Source organism: Schistocerca piceifrons, chromosome 1, assembly GCF_021461385.2.
Source record: "Schistocerca piceifrons isolate TAMUIC-IGC-003096 chromosome 1, iqSchPice1.1, whole genome shotgun sequence".
NCBI classification, from domain to species: Eukaryota; Metazoa; Arthropoda; class Insecta; order Orthoptera; family Acrididae; genus Schistocerca; species Schistocerca piceifrons.
Genome location: NC_060138.1, coordinates 1014667786 through 1014692513, shown reverse-complemented (window position 1 = coordinate 1014692513; position 24728 = coordinate 1014667786). Strand labels below are relative to the sequence as shown.

The 24728-nt window shown below is 42.9% G+C and overlaps 1 protein-coding gene across 11 annotated transcripts in view; it reads left to right on the top strand.

Moving 5' to 3' along the window:
• Positions 1-24728, top strand: part of LOC124804602 (serine-rich adhesin for platelets) — a 416342-nt gene that overhangs the window by 176128 nt on the left and 215486 nt on the right. For all 11 annotated transcript variants that reach the window (XM_047265247.1, XM_047265086.1, XM_047265481.1 and 8 more), the window contains one exon: positions 17044-17403. In XM_047265247.1, the coding sequence (XP_047121203.1) occupies positions 17044-17403 (360 nt within the window). The remainder of the gene's footprint in view (positions 1-17043; positions 17404-24728) is intronic.

The following is a 24728-nucleotide window of genomic DNA, read 5'->3' as shown; positions in this document are numbered from 1 at the left end:
CCTCCAAGCGAGGTGGGATAGTGGTTAGTACACTGGACGAGCAGTCAGGAGGACGACGGTTCAAATCCGCGTCCAACCATCCTCATTTAGGCTTTCCGTGATTTCCTCAATCACTCCAGGCAGGCCGCCCGGTGTGGCCGTGCGATTCTAGGCGCTTCAGTCTGGAACCGCGTGACCCCTACGGTCGCAGGTTCGACTCCTGCCTCGGGAATGGATGTGTGTGATGTCCTTAGGTTAGTTAGGTTTAAGTAGTTCTAAGTTCTAGGGGACTGATGACCACAGCTGTTAAGTCCCATAGTGCTCAGAACCATTTGAACCACTCCAGGCAAATTCCGGAATGGTTCCTGTCAATGGGCATGCTGACTGCCTCCACCCTTGAAACAATCCGAGAAATATAAACTTTCTTCGTTTTCATACACCTCTATGGCTGTATTTCGTTTCAGTGTGTATCAACAAAACCTTCCGAAAGCTATGACTGTTCACACCGTTACAGAACTTCCGTCATGTTTCACGGTCCGAAGAGAGTCTGGATTTCACCCCTCATATTGAGTTGTCACTAAGTAAACACATGTTCGCAGTATGTAACAGCATGAAAGTCGACTCATCGGACGTATTTTTCTATTGGTCGGTAGTCCACGTTTCGTGTCACATGTATCGCTGTAGCTTTATCCTTGTGTGTATCTGGTTTACGGGAGACCTACTGATGTAGAACATTATGTGCACCTGATGACAGTCTCGTACGTTCTGTCCAACTACAGCTGGCTCTCCTCGCTGTCGCTGTCTCCCTCTTGCTTCCTCTTATTGCTACTACCTCATTCATTCCTTCCCACTGCTGCTGTCTCTTCTCACTTTCACTCTTGCTCGTTGTTGTCATATACTTTCTCTCTCTCTCTCATTATCACTGGTTGTCAACCACATTCACTTTCTCCTTTTCTTTGTTCGTCTCCCACAGCCATTGTCTCCTTCACTGTGTTCTACTGCTATTGTGTCCCTCTCTTTCTCTCAAACTACCATTGTCTCCTTCGCTTTTTCTATACCTCTATACCACAATCACTGTCTCAGATGCAGCGAATGGCTGCAGTGGTTGCTGAAAGTTACAATTTCGGCCACAGCGTCTGTGATAGGCTCAGAGGCCGTCTCAGTATGACCATCACCTAAAGCGTTGTCTGCTGCAAGCGCAGATGGAGACAAAGTGTTCCCTCTTTGGAGCTCTAAGATCAAGTCCCGACACGCTTGCCCTAGAAAAATCTTGCTGGTTCTGGTAGCACTGGATTTTCGTTAACAATTCACTGTAGGGCATCCACGTTCTGTCCGATGAAAAATTGATGAAAATATTACCAATCTCCTCCTTCTTAAAAAAATCTGCAGTGATTAGCCCGTAACATACATTTCTCCATAAGAGTAGGTGAGGAAGCAAAAAAAACCTCTCCCACTACGAGGTTGTTTCCACGTTTGGCCCATTGATGGCAGCTGCACGTAGACACTCGGGAGTTCTCATTCCTGCTACAAAAATAATTTTGGTGAGCCAATCCTGCGCTCTCTTACACAACATAACATCAATTAATGCTAATCTCTTTTGAGTGCGCCAGATTCCTCTGGTGTTTTCCTATCCCCGTGCAGTTCACTATCTTTTCAGAACGCGTTCTTGTAGCTGTCCTCACGTTGCGAGTTTACATCTTGCCGAGTTCTGCCCCCCGTCCTCTCGCGTGGCCAAGCTCTATCCCAAACAGCTCCTGTCGCCCAGAGCATACCTGCCAGGAACCTGCCTTTTAACGAAAAACAGTTTTTGGACCCACTTGCTATTCTACCCCTTTGGCCCTCGCGTTATCGCAGTCAGCCAGCAGACTCAGCTCACAGAAAAACTGCGCAAAGCCTTCACCACCATATAGAAATAAAATGAAAAAGTAGTTATTACATTTACAATCATTGGTGTTTGTTTCAGTTACATGCATACTTTCATGTATCGCTTTTGATTTGAATTGACATGGTAGTCTAATATGAGCAGTGAGTTATTAATAAGATTATGGAGAAGCTTTGGGAAAAACTATCCCGTAATATTCCCCACTGCTGAAAATTTTTCTTCTAGTCGTTTTCCACCTTTTTATCCTTTGGGGGAAGCGCAAGAAAACTTCCGTTGTAAACTACTCTTACGTTACCTCTGAGATGATCAGACTGACGGAATTTGTCACAATCTAAGACCACACATGAGGCCGAAAACAGTCACATACTAATAGAAACAAGTAATTTCTCAATGAGTCTAGGAGCCTCTTTTCGTTTTTGCCGCAGCTCATTTTGCTATGGTTCTTAAGCCGCGAAACTGCATGATGTCTAGAGGCTCTCCTGGCAGAATCAGGACGAACATGGAGGGGTGACGACAACAGGACGAATAACGTATCGGGTGAACAGGTGGTTGTTCTGTATTTTTTAGTTCGCCGTGCGTAAGGAAAGTGATATTGTTTGTAAACAGTGCCAGAGATTTCCAGCTTCAAACATGATACGATGCGACTATGTAAGTTATTTCTCCTGACCACCTGTTAAAAAGTCAACAAGTTCTGTGGTCTGCGGCCAGATATTTTAGGGGAAGTGGGAACCATTCATATCTTTCATGTCTCATGTAACCCGTTTTGACCATCGCCGATGTTGCATGGAATCCTTAATCTTTGGTGATGTATAAGCTGTCTAAAATTAGATACTGACGATTAAGATACCTTAAGATTTGGTAGATATCATGGTACGCTGCTAAATATAACAAGACAATGCTAAACAAATCCATTAAAAGAACATCGTAAACAGATAATCTACGATACCCGGTGAACCTTCTACAATGAGGTGATACAAGTCATGGGATGGCAATACGCACATATGCAGATGGCGGTAGTCGAGCATTCGTGGAGCTCCCGATTGTACTGAAATGATTTATGTGAAAAGGTTTCCGTCGTGATTATGGCCGCATGACGGGAATTAACAGACTTTGAACGCGGCATATTATTTGGAGCTAGACGCACGAGATATTTCATTTCCGAAATCGTTAGAGAATTCAGTACTTGGAGATGCACAGCGGCAAGAGTGTGCCGAGAGCACCAAATTTCAGGCACTGTCCCTCACCACGGACACGCAGTGGCCGACGGCCTTCACTTAACGACCGAGAACAGTGGCGTTTGCGTAGCGTTGTCAGTGCTATCAGACAAGCAATACTACATGAAATAACTGTAGAAATCAAATTCTAACATATCTGTTACAACAGTGCTACAAAATTTGGCGTTAATGGGCTACGTCAGCAGACGATCGACGCGAGTGCCTTTGCTAACAGCACGACATCGCCTGCAGACCTTCTTCTGTCCTCGTAGCCATATTGGATGGGCCCCAACGACTGGAAAATCTAGCGTTGTCAGATGAGTCGCGATGTCAGTTGATGGCGGGGTTCGAGAGTGGCACAGATCCCACGATGCCATGGACCCAAGTTATCAACAAGGTCCTGTGCGAGCTGCTGGTGGCTCCCTAATGATGAGCGCTGTGCCGGCCCAAGTGGCCGTGCGGTTAAAGGCGCTGCAGTCTGGAACCGCAAGACCGCTACGGTCGCAGGTTCGAATCCTGCCTCGGGCATGGATGTTTGTGATGTCCTTAGGTTAGTTAGGTTTAACTAGTTCTAAGTTCTAGGGGACTAATGACCTCAGCAGTTGAGTCCCATAGTGCTCAGAGCCATTTGAACCAATGATGAGCGCTGTGTATAGGAACGGACTGTGTCCTCTGGTCCAGCCGAACAGTTCCTTGACTTGGAGATCATTTGCAGCCATTCATAGACTTGAAACTTTCTGGCAGATTAAAACTGTGTGCCGGACCGAGACTCGAACTCGGGACCTTTGCCTTTCCCGGGCAAGTGCTCTGGATTCATAGACTTCATGTTCCCAAACAACCACGCCAGTCACTGAGTGACAATTGTTCACGATTGGTTTGAAGAACATTCTGGATAATTAGAGCGGAATGAGTTGGCCAACCAGATCGCTCAACATGAATCCCATCGAATACCGGGTGATCAAAAAGTCAGTATAAATTTGAAAACTGAATAAATCACTGAATAATGTAGATAGAGAGGTACAAATTGACACACATGCTTGGAATGACATAGGGTTTTATTAAAACTAAAAAATACAAACGTTCAAAAAATGTCCGACAGCGCTTCATCTGATCAAAACAGCAATAATTAGCACAACAAAGTAAGACAAAGTAAAGATGATGTTCTTTACAGGAAACGCTCAATATGTCCACCATCATTCCTCAACAATAGCTGTAGTCGAAGAATAATGTTGTGAACAGCACTGTAAAGCATGTCTGGAGTTGTGGTGAGGCATTGGCGTCGGATGTTGTCTTTCAGCATCCCTAGAGATGTCGGTCAATCACGATACACTTGCGACTTCAGGTAACCCCAAAGCCAATAATCGCACGGACTGAGGTCTGGGGACCTGTTAGGCCAAGCATGACGGAAGTGGCGGCTGAGCACACGATCATCACCATAACGACTCGCGCAAGAGATCTTTCACACGTTTAGCAATACTTTTTTTTTTATTCTAATAAAACCCCATGTCATTCCAAGCATGTGTGTCAATTTTTACCTCTCTATCTACATTATTCCGTGGTTTTTTAAGTTCTCAAATTTATACTGACTTTTTGATCACCCGGTATTTATGAGACTTAATCTTCAAGTCAGTTCTTGCATAATATCCTGCAGCGGCAACACTTTCGCAATTATGGACAGCTATAGAAGTAGCATGACTCAATATTTCTGCACGGGACTTGCAACGACTTTTTGAGTCCATGTCACTCCGAGTTGCTGCAATACGCCGGGCAAAAGGAGATCCGACACAACATAAGAAGTTATCTCACGACTTATGTCAGCTCAGTGTACTCATATAATGAGATGATGTTTCTTAAACGTTGTACGAATTTGCCTACAACAGTTTAATCTATGTGCAAAAGTCTTTTAAACGTTCAAAACAGTACAAAATAGTCTGTGATTATAACGATATGGAGAAAGCGGTTAAAACAAAAACAAAAAAAAACAGAGTAAGTACCAATTACTGATTGAACATTTAAAATGGGCAATATTTATTACAAATATTAAACTATTAGAATTAACTGTATTGGTTTTGATGCAGGAACGACAGAATGTTCTAGAAATAAAAAAGTAGTAAGTGATTTTTAATTCTTTCTTATGAACAATGTTGTCAAACTGATGGATATCTACTCCTATTATGTCGTTCAGTATGTTACTCATGTTGAACACAGGGTATCGGTAATTGTGATTAATCCATCGAATTTATCACAGCTCTAATTGCATAAATCTTTTTCTCAGCATCATCGGTTCCAGCTATTACGCAAACCTTAGGTGTTCAGCAAATACACTCTAAGACAAAAAAAAGAACAAATAATGAGACGCATCACGAAGGTTTGCGGAATGGGACGGAAATCGGTAGATGTGGCTTACATGTCTAAATGAACAAATGATTACATTTCAGATAAATCAGATGATTTATCCACGAGAAATAGCTTCATAAATTGAGCAAGTCAATAACGCGTTGATCTATCTCTGGCCCTTATGCAAGCAGTTATTCCGCTTGACATTGACTGATGTGTTGTTGGCTATCCTCCTGAGGTACATCAGGCCAAATTCTGTCCAACTGGCGCATTATATCGTTGAAAATCCCGACCTGGTTGGAGGGTCCTGTCCATAATGCTCCACAAGTTCTCAACTGGCGAAACATCCGGCAACCTTGCTGGCCAAGACTGATGTGTTGTTGGCTATCCTCCTGAGGTACATCAGGCCAAATTCTGTCCAACTGGCGCATTATATCGTTGAAAATCCCGACCTGGTTGGAGGGTCCTGTCCATAATGCTCCACAAGTTCTCAACTGGTGAAACATCCGGCAACCTTGCTGGCCAAGGTAGAGTCCAAGCACGAAGACAAGCAGTGGAAACTCTCTTCGTGTGCGGGCGGGCATTATCTTGGTGAAATGTAAGCCCAGGATGGTTTGCCATGAAGGGCAACAAAACAGGGCGTAGAATATCGTCGACGTACCGCTGTGCTGTGAGGGTGGCACGAATGACAACCAAAGGGATCCTACTATGAAAAGAAATGGCTCCAAAATCCATTATTCCTGGTTGTCGGGCTGTATGTTGGGCGACATTCAGGTTGGTACCCCACCACTGTCCAGGGAGTCTCCAGACACGTCTTCGCTTAGCCAATGAGAGTCCAGGCCTAATGTGCTCGATCCCACTGCACTGTTGGTCTACCGAGGTCAACGGCAGTCGGCGCAAGAGGTGCTGTGAACTCAGCCCCCCTTTCCTTGAGCCGCCTAGTAATGGTCCTTATGGTCACTGAAGCACCAGTTGCATGTCGGATAGTGAAAATGATGAATCTGGGGCTCTGAGTGCCTCTCCGACGGTTGCTCAGTCCTCGTCTTCTGTCATCTCTCACCTGCTTGACGACTTGTTCGGCCACGGTTCACCCATTCCTGCCAACATGGTCGATTAGTGACATAGTTCCTATTCAGATCGCGAGCTGACTATTCCAACCTGCTTCTTTGAACTCATTTACACGTCCTCTCTCAAAAGCTGACATCTGTGTATATTGTTCGCGCGCCTGTCTGCGAGACATACTAACTACCCAACCGAGTACACGTAATGAAGGTCGCAAGGACTTTATGCCCTGGTATCAACACGTCCCCTGTTTATTATCTTTGCCATTTGCATAGTGATGTTACACTGGAGCGTCACACATTCATCCATAGCTAAAGTTTACAAGTTTGCATTCTCCGTTGGTACCTACATGAATAACAATTTGTGATAATTTTGCATAATTCCTTCGTGGTGCCCTTTTTGGTCTTACTTCTCTGTTGTGAATGCACTACTGTTCGGGACACACTCAACACATAGTGTCCTCGACTGCTTCCAATATTCTGAATAGGTCACAGCTTTAGTTGCTTAAATATATTTCTCATGACGACTATTTTCGACCGTCAGTGCATTTTCAAGTATTTCACGCAAGCAACTTTATGTGTAAAACAGTTGATGAACATTTTAGAATGGACTAACCACCGATACCAGTAGTGATGGGAAATATACATCTAGAGCAGTGTGATATATTCAGAGTTACTACGATTAATTCAACCATGTTTCGAGAATGCTTCCTTTGATCGTGGATATGTAGATCTAGAACCATGCTACACACTTTTGCTAAAACCGAGGTTAAGTGCTCTACCTGTTTTACCCCAAGACAATATGAAATCCGTACAGTGGAAGAAATTTAGAGAAAAAATATATTTAATACTAAACCAAACACGTGAAAATGCGACATTCCGCCTCGAAAGTCCACAGGAGAGTTCAGAGACTGCCGGGTGCGCTTCTAATTCTGTTTTCTCGGGTTTTTGTCCGCGGCTGAAACACGATACATCCCTATAGAAAGCAACGTATCCCAGAGTCGCTCCAAAGCCAATGAACGACTCCTCGTCTGGCTGCTTCAAACAGTCTGACGGTGTTTGGTTTAGCAACGACAGCAGACCAAATACCTCGACGCAGTGCTCGTACTTTCAGTCGCTCAAAGACATGGCGCTCGTCACTGTAACAGGAACGCTGTGACTGTTTATTTTACAGCTATAAACAACTACATGCTTTACACCAAAAACATCTCTGACACACATGTGCGACTGGAAAGAAGAGCTCGGCATTCGTATACAAAAACAGCCTGAGGAAGTAACCCATTCTCATGTACGTGCTGGATGTCTCTAAAAAAAATTAAAGTCAATACGAAATCAAGATAGTTGGCTCCAAAGCTCGTACTAAGGTTCTTCGTTTCTTGCGCTCGATAATATGATTGTTTGATCGCAGAAGCAATAATACATGGATAGATGAATAAACGGTTAGATAACACACAATAGTTAAGCAATAAAAATATTTAATTTTACCTACCAACAATTCTTCTGGTTGTAATGCCACAGATAAAGATGGTTTCTTGATAATCACAAAGAAATTCGTTATTCAAGTCCTATGTAGGCCTAATAAATAATTCAGCACGTATTTCTTGCAATGATTATTATTCTTCATTCATAAACGTAGGCAAAAATAAAATACATAAATGAGTCGTTAATATAATGACCCTGGTATAAACATCAGTGAGCGCAAAAAATAAAAGGTTAAAACCAATTTTAAGATATATTATGATAATAACTGCGAGCCAGGATTCCTTATCTCAAATTGATACCTCTTTTCTTAACCTCTGTCCCACCGTCACAGGAACATCTCGTGTATATGTAGCACACTGGCGCATTTAACACCACATTCTGTTGAAATGAGAAATCAACGATTAGAGCCTATATGAAATCTCACATTTCCGCTCATTTTTCTGTGCATATTGTGCTAGAACGTTCAGTTTTTCAACCCATATTTTTCCTCTAAAGCGTTCTATGAATTGTAGCTACATCTTTTTTCGACCATAATTTATATTTACTAAGTTTCTCTGAATATTCCGTCCTAGGAAATACTTCGTTAGCTTGCATCATCACCTCTAATTTTCTATTGTATACTGCTCATGTATTTGCAACAATAACATTCCCGAGTCTCGCGTTTACAGTCACGTTGATTCAAATTATTCCTTTATATACCTCGAAATTAAAGTCATCCAGTGGAACACTATCTCGACTGGCACTTGACATCAGATCAGAAGCTACGAAAGTCTTCACTGCTCTACTCATTAAAGCAAGTTCAAAGAAAAATTTGGATAACACAAATGGTTAAAATTCAGCATACCTCTACCTTGTAAGACTTATTCGATTAACAACACACAAATGATGTGACCAAAAAGTTGAAAATCGGAAAAGCATCTGGACTAGATGGTGTATTCCCCTATTTTATTCGACAGATTGGAATACATGGAAAATATGGTTCATGATGTTTTTTAATGATATTTTAAACACTGGGAGTATTTCTGCTGACCGAGGCACACTCCGACAGTTTCTAGACGGGATTAAAAAAATAGAGAAAAGTCAAAATGGTTGTTTTAACACTTCAGATACTCCACATATCCTCCCCCACTTGAGTTGAAAGTACAGAACCTCCATGCAATTATGTGAAACTGCGTCACATTGGTTGGAATGCCGAGTATGTAGAGATAGCGTTGCCCAACCATGCGAATTCCTGCACTTCGTCGTTTTGTGGTAGGTTATTATTGATAATACCAAATCTTGACAGATGTGATGATCTTTTCGAGAAAAAATTTCCACGTTTAGGATTTCAAAAGAAGTCGCCGCACGCGTCCACGCGTTGTTGTTTTTGTTAAGGAGTCAAGATGTGTGGGACAAACTTTGCACACACTTTTCTCTTCTTCAAAACATTCTGGAGAATGTCTTGAACACTTGATTTAGTACCGTTGTTCCACTGCGTTTTTTAACACAAGCACATTGACACATTACGGTCACTACGATCGCACGTCCACTACTTAACACCAGTTGCTTACAACTGTAGGGGCGAATGAACATCAGTTAACTCAAGCGCCGATCGTAGTTAATTGCGTTGACGGCGCTTATACTCCAGGAATAAAATCAGCCTCGGAATACTCTTGATTGACGCACTGATAGTTCATGTCTTAATGACATTTAAATGAGGAATGGAGACTATGCATCAAGCTGTAGACTTGTACCATTATTCAGCTATTTCATACTCCTTGAATGTTTACTACTCAGGAGCAGAACACCAGCTTTAGCATACCAAATATATTTCCAAACAAAGCAAGCTGTTGTGAACAGGTGCTAGCACTAACGTCTTACATCGAATCTGGATTCACCTGTAGCTCAACTGTCTACAAGCTACTCGTATGGTACAGTATGTCTGGATGGACCCTTGCTAAACTCAAAACGTGTGCATGAAGCAAAAAACTGACCACTCTAATTAAAAAGTTCCAGCACATCGCAAGAATATCTTTCAAAGCAAACAAAAATTACCCCGAAGTTCCTACATTGATTCCAGTGTTATTCAACTTGCATACGACTGACTTGTCTGACACAGCTAACGTCAATTTCTGTTCCCGGCCGAATCGTTCAGTATGTATGTCAAGGATAATCTCAGGAACTTCTGTAGAGATTTTGATACAGTTTGGAGTAATAGATTGACTGATTCACGTTGACGGTTTGTATATACAGGCTGCCCTAGGAGGAATGGTCAGTATTCATGGACATGAGACAAACGATAATTCGAAGCGAGAATGTCTAACAAATGTAGGCTTTAGAGCTATGTGAACTTCTTTATCTTCGATACTGTGAAACAGAGCTCTTCTACCGCAGCCTCTCGCTTTCCATGTTTTAGGCATTAAAATGCATACCTTAAGAGCTATGAGCACTTGTTTCGTAGAAGAGACGTGTTTCAGAGTAGCAAAGGTTTACAAGTGCTGATAGCTCTTAAGGTATACACTTTAGAGCTTAAGTTTACTGGACATATTTTTTCCTGTTTTGGTCCACACTAAAACCCCGCAAAATATGGAAAGCAAAGAGCTTGCAAATAGAAGTATATTTCACTATATCGAAAATGAACAATTGCTCCTAGCTCTTACGGTATGTTTACTAGACCGTTTTGTTTCGGGCGATCGTTCCTGTCATATCTATGACTATTGACCACCATTCCATCTGGGACACACTGTATATTTTGTCACCTCTAAGTCAAACAAGCCGAACGACTATAGATACTTGATGCTACCCGTGCGAAGCACGGCGGGGCGCTGCTGTTGTGTAGTAATTATCTGGAAGACTGTATCAATAATTACGTCAGACTTTTACAGATAATGCAGTTGTCTATAATGAAATCAGATGTTGATAAGATTAGAAAGAGATGCAAAGATTGATAACGTGCACTAAAAGTTCAGAAATGTAAAATTTGCGCTTCACAGTATACAGAAAAGTAGTATACTATGTCTCCAAAATTAATGAGTCATAGCTGGAGTATAAAGACCTGGTTGCAGTCTGAAGAGGTGTGAAATGGAATGATCATATAGATCCAGTTGTAGTTAAAGCAGGTGATAGGCTTTGGTTCATTGGTAAGATACTGGTAAACTACAATAAGTATGCAAAGAATATGGCTAACAAAACACTCGTGCAACCAATCTTTGAATATTGTTCTGGTGTGTATGACCGTTACATATTGGACTAACAGGGGATACTCAGCGTGTGCAAAGAAGGACAGCACGACTGGTCACAGGTTGGTTCGACCCATGGGAGAGAGCCACGCATATGCTACAAAACTGGAAAGATCAACGCTTGAAGATAGGCGCCTACTATCACGCGAAAGCCTACTTACCAAGTTTCAAGTATCAGTATTAAGTTAGGGATCTTGGAGTATACTACAGTCTTCTGCGTATCGCTTTAGTAGAAACAGTGAAGACGTGATTAGACAATTACAGCGCGCACAGAGTGATTTAAGCAATCATTCCTCCTGAGCAACAAGGGCGAATTGATTAGGAAGAAATCTTAATATGTGGCAAAAACAAAAGACCTCTGCCGTACATTTACATTGTTTTCCAGAGTATAGATGTATATGTAGACTGATCACTCAACTAGCAACGAAAGGTAGATATACGCCATCCAGACATCAGTAAGTGAACATTAATATGAGGTGTGTCCACCCCTCGCCTATATGACGACTTCATCTCTGCTGAGGACACTTTCAACGAGATGTCTGAATGTCTGTGGAGGAATGGCCGCCAATCGTCCTCAAGAGACGAAACCAGAGAAGGTAGTGATGCTGAATGCTGGAGAGTGGAACGAAGTCGACGTTCGAACTTATCCCAAAAGTGTTCCATTGGGGACTCTGGACAGGAGAGTCCATTTCAGAAATGTCACTGTCCAAAAACCATTGCCTCACAGATGCTGCTCTGTTACAGGCGCATGTCATGCTCATTCAAACAATAATTATCTCTTCAAGAGCCGAAAGCACAGAAGGTAGCGAAAAATGGTTCAAATGGCTCTGAGCACTATGGGACTCAACTGCTGAGGTCATTAGTCCCCTAGAACTTAGAACTAGTTAAACCTAACTAACCTAAGGACATCACAAACATCCATGCCCGAGGCAGGATTCGAACCTGCGACCGTAGCGGTCTTGCGGTTCCAGACTGCAGCGCCTTTAACCGCACGGCCACTTCGGCCGGCGAAGGTAGCGATGTTGAATCCCAGGGTGTGGAACGAAGTCGACCTTCGAACTCGTCCCAAAGGTCCATTGGGGACTCCATTATCTCTCAACTGTTCCTCTACTATATGCAGTACAGAACAGTGATCCTATCCTCCACACTTCACGTTTTCGTAAGCGCAATAAACGGATCATACCCTAATCACGAAGAAAAACCATACCGTAGTACCACCTTCTCTGTACCTCACTGCAGGTACTACACACGACGGCAAGTAACATTCTCCAGGTATCCGCTAACCCGGAACCTTTCCATCGGATTTCTACAGAAGACAGCGTGATTCGTCACTCCAAATCACTTGTTTCCAGTCATCCACTAACCAGTGGTGTCGCTCTTTACACCACCTCAGGTATTGCTTAGAGTGACTGCAAAAGACCTGTGCTTTATGGAGAGCCACTCAACCGTTGTATCCCATTCTTCTCGACTCCCTACGCACAGCCATTGCGCTAGGTGGACCACTCGTAGCATTTTGGAACTCACGAGTGATTCCTTCCACTGATTTCAAGCAGTTTTTTACAACCAACCCACGCTATGATCGACTGTCCCTGTCAGTCAGTACAACAGGTCTGCGTGTTATTGGTTTTGCTGTGATTGCTCCTTCGCGTTTTCTCTTCTCAATCACATCACCAGCAGTCGAATTCGGCAGCTTCAGAAGTTTGAAATGTCCCTGGAGGATCTGTTACTCAGTTGACATCCAATGACTAGCCCACGTTGGAAGTTACTGTGCTCTATCTACTGTTGTTGTTTCTCTCCTGACAACCACAGTACTCCCCATTTCCTTTTATACTGGCGGGTCCGCCTCTCGTGACACTTAGTAGTCAGTTCCGCCTTACACACGGGTGTCCAGATACTTTTTTTCAGCTGGTGTAGGTCTGTAATCCAAGCCACTAAATTTTGAATTTTGTATGCTTTTATTTTATTTTGTAAACAGCTTCTGTTCTATCACGCTAATAAATAAATTCGTCAAAATAACTTTTTTTAGTTTGGTACGATGTTCACTGTTTTGGCGTAGTACATGAGTGTGCAAGAGACCGTAACAATAAAAGTAAATGACCAAGTTCTGACCGATAATTTGCAAGCTGTGAGTACTTTTCACTATCACTTTTCAAATGTAGCAGCAAAAGTGGGATTGAATTGTTCAGTTGAAGAGGCAAGAGAATATATTAAAACTCTCAATCCACAAAACTTAAACAACCGGAAGTAGCACCAACATCCTTCACCTAAATTAATAGAATTATAAAAATTGTAAAAACATAAAAGCTCATATGGTGCTGATGATATTTCAAACAGAATTCTGAGGAGTTCTTCCAATTTAACAAGTAATGTACATAGTAATTCATATAATGCATCACAGGCACAAGGAATTTTTCTAGACAGATTAAAATATGTAATTATTAAACCTTCATAAGAAAGGTAACAAGAAAGACAGTTATCGTCCAGTTTCCTTACTGACCTCATTTTCTAAAATATTCGAAAAAGTAATGTACTTAAGAGCAGTCTCATACTAAAGTAAGGGAAATTTACTTAGCAGATCAGAGTGTGGTTTACAGAAGGATTGCTTGACTGAGTTGCTCTTTATACATTCATTCACGAACTAGTAAACTTAAATAGTAAAATTTCGTCAGTTGGTATGTTTTGTGATCTTTCCAAGGCGTGTGATTGTGTAGATGATCATAGACTCTTAGAAAAACACAAGTTTCACGGAACTGATGGTTTCGTATTTAGTTCCGTACAATAAATACAATCAGCGGGTGAACAGGAGTCAGTAAATAGGGTAGAATGCTCCAAATTTTTGGGTATAAATTTTGATGAAAACTTGAACTAGAAGACGCATATTACTGAGTTTCTCAAACAATTAAGTTCATCTACTTTTGCTCTGTGGATAATTACTGATATTAGAAACAAATTAAACTCCTGTCACATTTTGCTTATTTCTACTCAATAACCTCTTATGAAATAATTTTCTGGGGTAATTCATCACTTAAAAAGAAAGTACTGATTGCACAAAAGCGAGCAAATAAGAATAATATATGATGTGCACCCAAGGACGTAGGTACTTCTTCAAGGATCTGGGTATTTTAACTGAGCCGTCACATTACATAGATTAGCTAATGAAATTAGTCATAAGTAATCCGTCACAATTTCAGAAGAACAGTGAAGTACATATCTACAACAGTAGAGGGAAAATGACATTTATTATCCATTATTAAAATGACTCAGAGAGAAATTCAGTATTCGGCAACAAAAATTTTTATCATGTGCCCAATACCTTACCATGTCTGACAGATAGCAAAGGAAGTTTTAAGTCTAATCTAAAATAACTTCTCCAGGATAACTCATATTCCACTGACAAATTCCTACTTAAAAATTGGTTGCCAATAAACAAATGTTATGTTAACCCTAATAACATATACATATCCTGTTAACTGCTCGTTCCACATCATTTCGATAAAAGGACCGTTCATCTTAGCCACGGAAGATGTAACTAATTAACTATTGGGTTAGTGCATAAGTCCGTAGCGCTTTTCCTTAAACCAAAGATACATATAAAGAGATTTTAGTAATCTGTAAAATGTTCTCCTTCACTATTTACAACAGTCTGACAACGCTGGGATAGCTTTTCAATTTCAAGACCGCAGAAATGACGTGTTTTTTAGGGAAAGAACTCGACGAGCTATAAAGAACTTTGAACAGAGAGTTGCTGCTTTGTTTGGGCTCAACCATTCCTTCCTTTTTCTTATTTTAGAATAAGGACACCATTTCTCGTCACCGCTAACGGTACAGGATAGGAATGGTCGGTGTTATTCACGAGCCAGTTCATGACAAGCAAGCAGATGCACATATGGCCACTCACTACTTTCTGTGACTTTGGCTTAAATAACGCGGTACCCACACATCCGATTTCTGAATCTTCCCCATTGCATGCAAATGTCGCACGTTGGTGAAATGATCACAGTTCATCACATTTGCCAGTTCTCGAGTACACAAAAGTGGATCATTGTGAATTACTGCATTTAAACGATCTTCGTGTAATCTCGAAAGCCTTCCTAAACGTGGAAAGTCGCTAATGTCAAGTCGATCCTGCTTAAAACGAGAAAACCATTTTCTTGCCGAATTCTGTCCAATGACGTTATCCCACTTCAGAGCGCAAGTATTTCAGACTGCCTTCGCTGCTGTCACCCCTCTACTGAACTCAAGCAGAAGAATATGTCGAAAATGTTCCTTTTTCACCACTTGGCACTCCAGTTTCTAGCGTCCACAGCTCCAAAAATGACAACATGACTATATGCAAACTCGAATAGTAACAGTGAACTACGAGGGCATTTCGAAAAGTAAAGATACAATGGCTTGCAGTCCTTAAATAGAACATTTATTTAGAAAACGTCAGTTACATCTTATTAACTGGACTGTTTGTTATTTTTCGACATAATCACCACCGTTATCCAAACATTTGTTAAGTCGGTGCACAAGCTTTTGTATCCCACAGTCATAGAAGGTTGCCGCCTGTTGTCGGAACCACATTTCAACTTCATCTTTGATCTCTTCATCGTCGTGGAATGATTTTCCACCAAGATGTGACTTCACGTAACGGAAAACATGGAAGTAGGTGGGCGCAAGGTCTGGGCTGTATGGCGGATGGTCCAATACGTCCCATTTGAATTGTTTGAGTAGTGCTTTGGCTACGAGCGCAGTGTAAGGCCGAGCGTTGTCATGAAGCAAGCGGACTCCACTTGTCAGCATTCCCCTGCGTTTGTTTTGAATTGCCCTTCGAAGACGTTTCAAAGTCTGGCAATATGCAGCAGCATTAATTGTCGTTCCAGGAAGCATAATTTCCAACAGAAGAATGCCTTGCCTGTCCCAAAAAACAGAAGCCATGATTTTCTTCGCTGAAATTGACGTTTTGCATTTCTTGGCTTTTGGTGAATTCGAATGGCGCCATTGCATTGATTGTTGCTTGGATTCAGGTGTATGGTGATAAGCCCACATCTCGTCACCTGTCACAATGTGATCAAGGAACTCATCACCTGCTTCAGCATAGCTTGTGAAGAAGTCGAGTGCAAAGCCCATCCTTTTGTTTTTGTGTTCTTCCGTTAACAGTTTCGGAAGCCAGCGCGCACACAATTTCCTGTACCCTAACTTGACAGTCACTATGTCATAAAGAGGTGTCATTGACACGTCAGGTATGATCTGATGCAATTCTTTCAATGTGAGACGTCCATTCGCACGAATTGCTTCCCCCGTTCTCCGAAGAAGGGCATCAAAGATCACAGATGGCCGACCTGTTCTTTGTTCGTCATGAACATCGGTCCTACCTTCAGAGAAATGACGATACCATGTCGTTACATTTTGTCGATTCATAATGTTCGCATTAACAGAAACAATTTCTTTGTGAATATACGCTGTTCGCTGACCTTTTGCGTGAAGAAAACGTATGACGGAGCGCACTTCGCATTTGGCGGGACTCTGAATCGGCGCAGCCATTTTAAACACGACCTACTCCAACCAGAAGCAACGTTCAACTGCCGAACGACCGCGAGGAGAAAGCTAACGGTTCAAGGTTAACACCAGTGTTGACAACTTGCTCGCCAAAACTCTTCTGTTCCTCTGGCAAACGGTGTATCTTTACTTCCCGAAATACCCTCGTACAAATAAAAGATGACAATCGATAAATAAACCACAGGAATCGAAGTACCAATAAGCAAAACAAAAACGCTACGCACTGATGCACCAACCTATTAATGTTCCATCTTCTCCTCGTAGGAAGCGCCACGGATTTGAAATTTGTGTCGACAAATTTTGTAAGACGGCGCTGTGTTTGTTGGCAGCACTCGTCAGTATCGCAGCAGGAATCCAGCAGCGGCGGTGGTGACGAGGGAGGGGGAGGAGGCGGCGAGAAGGAGAAGACGGTGCAGCTGGAGCTGGAGGCGCCGCCGCTGTCGCCGCCCGCCGCCGGCGAGCCGGACCAGCCCCGCCAGGAGGCTCAGCAGCTGGAAGCCCAGCAGCCGGACCAGCAGACTCCTCAGCAGCCAGAGCAGGAGGCGCCGCCACAGGAGCAGCAGCCGGAGTCGCAGCCCGCAGAGATCCACCAGGAGAGCATCAAGAACACGCTCAAGGAGATCATCTCGGAGATCGAGGAGGCCGTCGTTTCGGAGGTCGCCTCCGACAGCACTGCTGCTCCACAGCAGGTACTACCCCCTTCGTGTAGGACACCAGTATATACCAAAAACTTCCTCAGCACATGTCACACAGTAGCATTAGGGCTCCGTACCTCAATCGGTAAAAGTGGAACCCATATAGCATCAATTTGTTGTCCGTCTGCCTATCTGTCTGTCAGTCCAACTGTTAAGAACCCCTTTTCTCAGAAACGAGCAGACGAATCAAGATGAAATTTATGTCACATACTAAGATATGTGGTCCCTTGTCTGTGTAAAAAATTTAAGCTTCTACGAGGGTCATTCCAAAAGAAACGCACACTATTTTTTTTTAAATCCATCTTTTATTCTACATGTTTCAAAGTTTTACAGTGTTCAGATACATCCTTTAGGAACAATATTTTCATTTCTCCACATAATTTTCATCCCTCTCAACTGCCTTACGCCATCTTGGAACCAGCGCCTGTATACCAGCACGGTAAAATTCTGGACCAATCTGTTCGAGCCACTGTTTGGCAGCGTGCACAAGGGAGTCATCATCTTCAAACCTTTTTCCACGAAGAGACTCCTTCAGTTTCCCAAAGAGATGATAGCCACATGGAGGCAGGTCAGAGCTGTAGGGTGGGTGTTTCAGTGTTGTCCATCCGAGTTTTGTGATCGCTTCCATGGTTTTTTGACTGACATGTGGCCGTGCATTGCCGTGCAACAGCAAAACACCCTGCTTTTGCCGATGTGGTCGAACACGACTCAGTCGAGCTTGAAGTTTCTTCAGTGTCGTCACATATGCACTAAAATTTATGGTGGTTTCACTTGGCATCATGTCCACAAGCAAGAGTCCTTCGGAATCGAAAAACACAGTAGCCATAACTATTTCAGCAGAAGGTGTGGTTTTGAATATTTTTTCTTGGGTGAATTTGCATGATGGCTCTCCATTGATTGCCTCTTCATCTCTGGTGAAAAATGATGGAGCCATGTTTCATCACCTGTCACAGTTCTTCCACCTCCACCATTCTCGTACTGTTCCAAAAGTTCGCTGCATACTGTTTTTCTTGTTTCTTTGTGAGCCACTGTCAACATCCTGGAAACCCACCTGGCACAAATCTCTTTTAACGCCAACACTTCCAGTATTCTGCAAACATTTCCTTCCCCTATCCCAACGTAGCGTGACAATTCGTTCACTGTGATGCACCTGTCAGCAGTCACCAATTCGTTAACTCCCTGCACACTGTCTGGAGTATATGCAGTGTGAGGCCTGCTGCTGCGAGAACAATCCTCAATATTGCCGTGCCCGCTTTCATCACGTAACCTGCTTGCCCACCGACTAACCGTACTGCGATCGACAGCAGCATCTACATAGACCTTTTTCAACCTCCTGTGGATGTTTCCCACTGTCTCGTTTTCAAAGCACAGGAATTCTATGACAACACGTTGCTTCTGGCGACCGTCAAGTGTACCAGCCACCTTGAAGACATGCTGTGACGGCCCCACTCACGGGAACAGGTTGAACTAAGTTTGAAAACAAGCGGGAAGGATGTATCTACACACTGTAAAACTTTTACACATGCAGAATGAAAACTGTATTTTTACAAAAATAGTGTGCATTTCTTTTGGAGTGACCCTCGTACGTCAGTACAACCAAAAGATACGGTCATTTACAACACATATTTCCATACTCGCAAACTCACTCATCAAAACCTATAGGGTACTTTCCGTTGACCTAGAATCATAAAATTTCGTAGGAAGCTAGATTTCGCAGTGCAAGTCAAGAAAAAAGTACAAAAATTGTCAATTCGTAATCATATCAAAGAAAAAAATATTTTGTGTAATTTTTTGTTTGTTAAGGCCCCTTTCTTCTCAGGAACGAGTAGACGTACCAAGTTGAAATTTATGTCCCATAATAAGGTATATGGTCCCTGAAAAACCTTGTGTGAAAACCTTAAGCTTGTAATCCAATGCAATCAAAAGATATCTTCATTTTTGTCAAATATTTTGATATTCCAAACTCGCTCATCGAAACGTATATGGTACTTACCATTGATCTAGAATCATGAAATTTGGCAAGCAGCAAGGTTTCGCGGTACAAGTAAAGGAAAAAATCCTAAAACACTTAACTACTTAACTGTTATTACATCACACGAAAAAAATGTTTTTTGCTTTTTTTATACGTCTCTCTGTTTGTCCATCTGTCAAGGCCCCTTTTTCTCAGGAACTAGTAGACGCATCAAGTTGAAATTTATGTCGTACACTGAGATCCAGTGTTAGAAGCAGAGTAGAGGTCAGATAAGTGGAAAGAGTACACTGAAGGCCTCTATGAGCGGAAAGACTTGTCTGATGAAGTGATAAGAGAAAAACAGGAGTCTATATAGAAGAGATAGGGGATCCAGTGTCAGAATCAGAATTTAAAAGAGCTTTGGAAGACTTAAGTTGGAATAAGGCAGAAGGGTTAGATAACATTCCATCAGAAATTATTAACTCATTGGGGGGAAGTGGCAGCAAGGCGACTACTCACGCTGGTGTGTAAAATGTATGAGTCTGGTGATATACCATCCGACTTTCGGAAAAACGTTATCCACTTTATTCCGAAGATTGCAAGAGGCGACAAGTGTGAGAGCTATCGCACAATCAGCTTAACAGCTCATGTATCCAAGTTGCCGACAAGAATAATATGCAGAAGAATGGAAAAGAAAGTTGAAGACCTATTGAACGATGATCACTTTGGCTTAGGAGAGGTAACGGTACAAGAGAGGCAATTCTGACGTTGCAGTTGATAATGGAAGCGAAAATTCGGAAATTTGTGGTAAGGTCTTATGGGACGAAACTGCTAAAGTCATCGGTCCCTAAGCTTACACACTACTTAATTTGACTTATGCTAAGGACAACACACACACCCATGCCCGAGGGAGGACTCGAACCTCGGACGGGGGGAGCCGCGCGGACCGTGACAAGACGCCTTAGATGGCGCAGCTACCCCGCGCGGCTAATGGGAGGGAAATCAAGACACGTTCACAGAATTTGTCGACCTGGAAAAAGCGTTCGACAATGTAAAATGGTGCAATACGTTTGCTTTTCTCAGAAAAATAGGGATAAGCTATAGGGATAGATGGGTAATATACAATTTGTACAAGAATCAAGTGGCAACAATAAGAGTGGAGGACGAAGAACGAAGTGCTCGTATTAAAAAGGGTGTAAGACAGGGATGTAACTTTTCGTCCTTACTGTTCAGTCTATACATCGAAGAAGCAATAACAGATGTAAATGATGTGCTGAATGGAATGAACAGTCTAATGAGTACAGATCAGGGATTAGGAGGGAATTGAAGAAAGACGAAAGTAATCAGAAGTTGCGGAAATGAGAACAGTGAGAAACTTAACATCAGGATGGGTGATCATGGAGTTAAGAAATTCTGCTACCAAGGCAGCAAAAGGACGGAGCAAGGAGAACATAAAAACCATACTAGCAATGGCAAAAAGGGCAATACTGACCAAGAGAAGTAAACTAGTATCAAACATAGGCCTTAATTTGAGGAAGAAATTTCTGAGAATGTACGTTTGGAGCACAGTATTGTATGGACTGTGGGGAAACCAGAAAAGAAGAGAATCGAAGCATTTGAGATGTGGTGTTACAGGAAAATGTTGAAAAACAGGTGAACTGATACTATAAGGAATGAGAAGCTTCTCCGGAGAATCGGCGAGGAAAGGAATGCATGAAAAACACAGATAAGAAGAAGGAATAGGATGTTAGGACATCTGCTAAGACATCAGGAAATAACTTCCATGGTACTAGAGGGAGCTGCATAGGGTAAAAACTGTAGAGAAAGACAGAGACTGGAATACCACCAGCAAATAATTGAGGACGTAGGTTGCACACAGTGGAGAATTCGTGGTGGGCCGCATCAACCCAGCAGTCAGAAGACTGAGGAAAAAAAAAACACTAAAGTCTATGGTCCCTTGGCGATGTCTTAAATTTAAGCTTCTATATCAATGCAATCAAAAATACGGCCCCTATTGTCACGTGGTTTGATATCGTGCTAGCATTAGTGTCAATAATAGGCGAAATTCGTCGAAATTCTCGATTCCTGGAATGGATGAACAGTCCGTATACACACACTGCTGGCCATTAAAATTGCTACACTACGAAGGTGGCGTACTACAGACGCGAAATTTAACCGACAGGAAGAAGATGCTGTGATATGAAAATGATTAGCTTTTCAGAGCATTCACGCGAGGTTGGCGCCGGTGGCGACACCTACGATGTGCTGACATGAGAAAAGTTTCCAACCGATTTCTCATACACAAACAGCAGTTGACCGGCGTTGCCTGGTGAAACGTTGTTGTGATGCCTCGTGTAAGGAGGAGAAATACGTACCATCACGTTTCCGACTTTGATAAAGATCGGATTGTAGCCTATCGCGATTGCGGTTTATCTATTGCGACATTGCTGCTCCCGTTGGTCGAGATCCAATGACTGTTAGCAGAATATGGAATCGGTGGGTTCAGGAGGGTAATACGGAACGCCGTGCTGGATCCCAATGGCCTCGTATCTCTAGCAGTCGAGATGACAGGTATCTTATCCGCATGGATCCCTGAGTCAGCAGATGGGGACGTTTGCAAGACAACAACCATCTGCACCAACAGTTCGACGACGTTTGCAGCAGCATGGACTATCAGCTAGGAGACCATGGCTACGGTTACCCTTGACGCTGCATCACAGACAGGAGCACCTGCGATTGTGTACTCAACGACGAACCTGGGTGCACGAGTGGCAAAACGTCATTTTTTCGGATGAATCCAGGTTCTGTTTACAGCATCATGATGGTTGCATCCGTGTTTGGCGACATCGCGGTGAACCCACATTGGAAGCGTGTATTCGTCATTGCCATACTGGCGTACCACTCGGCGTGATGGTATGGGGTGCCATTGGTTACACGTCTCGGTCACCTCTTGCTCGCATTGACGGCACTCTGAACAGCGGACGTTACATTTCAGATGTGTTACGACCCGTGGCTCTACCCTTCATTCGATCCCTGCGAAACCCTACATTTCAGCAGGATAATGCACGAACGCATGTTGCAAGTCCTGTACGGGCCTTTCTGGATACAGAAAATGTTCGACTGTTGCCCTGGCCAGCACATTCTCCAGATCTCTCACCAATTGAAAACGTCTGGTCAATGGTGGCCGAGCAACTGTCTCGTCACAATACGCCAGTCACTACTCTTGATAAACTGTGGTATCGTGTTGAAGCTGCATGGGCAGCTGTACCTGTAGACGTCATCCAAGCTCTGTTTGACTCAATGTCCAGGCGTATCAAGGCCGTTATTACGGCCAGATTTGGTTGTTCTGGGTACTTATTTCTCAGGATCTTCAAATGGTTCAAATGGCTCTGAGTACTATGGGACTTAACAGCTGTGGTTTTCAGTTCCCTAGAACTTAGAATTACTTAAACCTTACTAACCTAAGGACATCACACACATCCATGCCCGAGGCAGGATTCGGACATGCGACCGTAGCGGTCACGCGGTTCCAGACTGAAGCGGTAGAACCGCACGGCCACACCGGCCGGCTCTCAGGATCTATGCACCCAAACTGCGTGAAAATGTAATCACATGTCAGTTGTAGTATAATATATTTGTCCAATGAATACCCGTTTATCATCTGCATTTCTTCTTGGTGTAGCAATTTTAATGGCCAGTAGTGTAATTAGGTTTGTAGGGAACTCTCGGATTAATGTGACTCTTACTCGCACTAATCCGAATTTTTAACGAAGAGGAACAATAACGACAAGACAAACTCAGAGTGTCGACACCCATCTGTTCAACTCTTGCTCGTTCCTATTTTCTGCAATAATCACGATCACCTTTAGAAAATGTAGGCTGTCCCATTTGTCTTGACCGCCCCAAATTACTTTTTGTCCAGAAGCAAAATAAAAAATGTTATCAGTCAAATGTTGTTTAGCAGCCAGTGGGAAATTAACAAGCAATATTGCCTTTCTTGTAACTTTATTCGTTACTAAGATATAAGCAGCAGTACACCCTCTTTAAACAGCACGTTGCTTTTTTTTACTCGCTAACCCATTTCCTCCCTGTCGTATCGGTAATTAAGGTGGCCAATGAATACAGTCAGATGTCTACAAAAAGGTAACACATTAATAACATTTTTTTAAATTACCTACATTTAATAATTGTATTATACATAATTCTGAGGCACTGTTTTATATAACAGAGAGTAATGTGCTTGATAGAATCGAATGGTGTTGAAAGCTAGTACACTTACACGCTGAGTTGACAAAAGTCATGGAACAGGTCCTAACATCGTGTGGGAGCTCCTTTTGCTCGGCGTAGTGCAGCAATTGGACGTGGCATAGACTCAACTGGTCATTGGAATTCCTCTGCAGAAATATTGAGCCATGCTGCCTCTATAGCCGTCCGTAATTGTGAAAGCGTTGCCGGGAACTGACCTCTCGATTACGCTCAATAAATGTTCGATGGGATTCACGTCCAGCGATCTGGGTGGCAAAACCATTCGCTCGAGTCGTCCAGTATCAAACCAATCGCCAACAATTGTGGTTCGGTGACATGGCGCACTGTCATTCATAAAAATTCCATCGTTACTTGGGAACATGAACCCCATGAATGGCTGCAAATGATCTCCAAGTAGCCTAACGACTGACTCAGTTGGACCAGAGGACCCTGTCCATTCCACATAAAGAGAGCCCATACCATTACTGAGCCACCACGCGCTTGCACAATGCCTTGTTGACAACTAGGATCCATGGCTTCGTGTCACACTTGAACCCTACTATCACCTCTTTCCAACTGAAATTAGTACTCATATACCCAGGCCACAGTTTCCCAGTCGTCTAGGGTCCAAACGATGTTGTCACCAGCCCAGGAGAGGCGCTGCAGACGGTGTCGTTCTATTAGCAAACGCACTCGCGCCGTTCGTCTGCTGCCAAAAACCCATTAATGCTAAATTTCGCCGCAGTGTCCTAACGGATACGTTCTTCGTACGTCCCACACTGATTTCTGAGGTTACTTCACGCCGTGTTTCTTGTCTGTTAGCACAGACAATTCTACACAAACGCCGTAGCTCTCTACATCTACATCTAAATTGACACTCCCCAAGCCACAGTACGGTGCGTGGTGGACAGTGCCCTTTACCACCGCTAGACATTTCCTTTTCCGTTCCACTCGCAAATAGAACGAGGGAAAAACTACCGTCTATATGCCTCCGTATGAGCCGTAATTTCTAGAATCTTATCTTCGTGTTCCTTAAGCGTAATGTATTTTGCCGGCCGTAGAATCGTTCGGAAGCCATCTTCAAATGCCGGTTCTCTAAATTTTCTCAGTAGTGTTTCTAGAA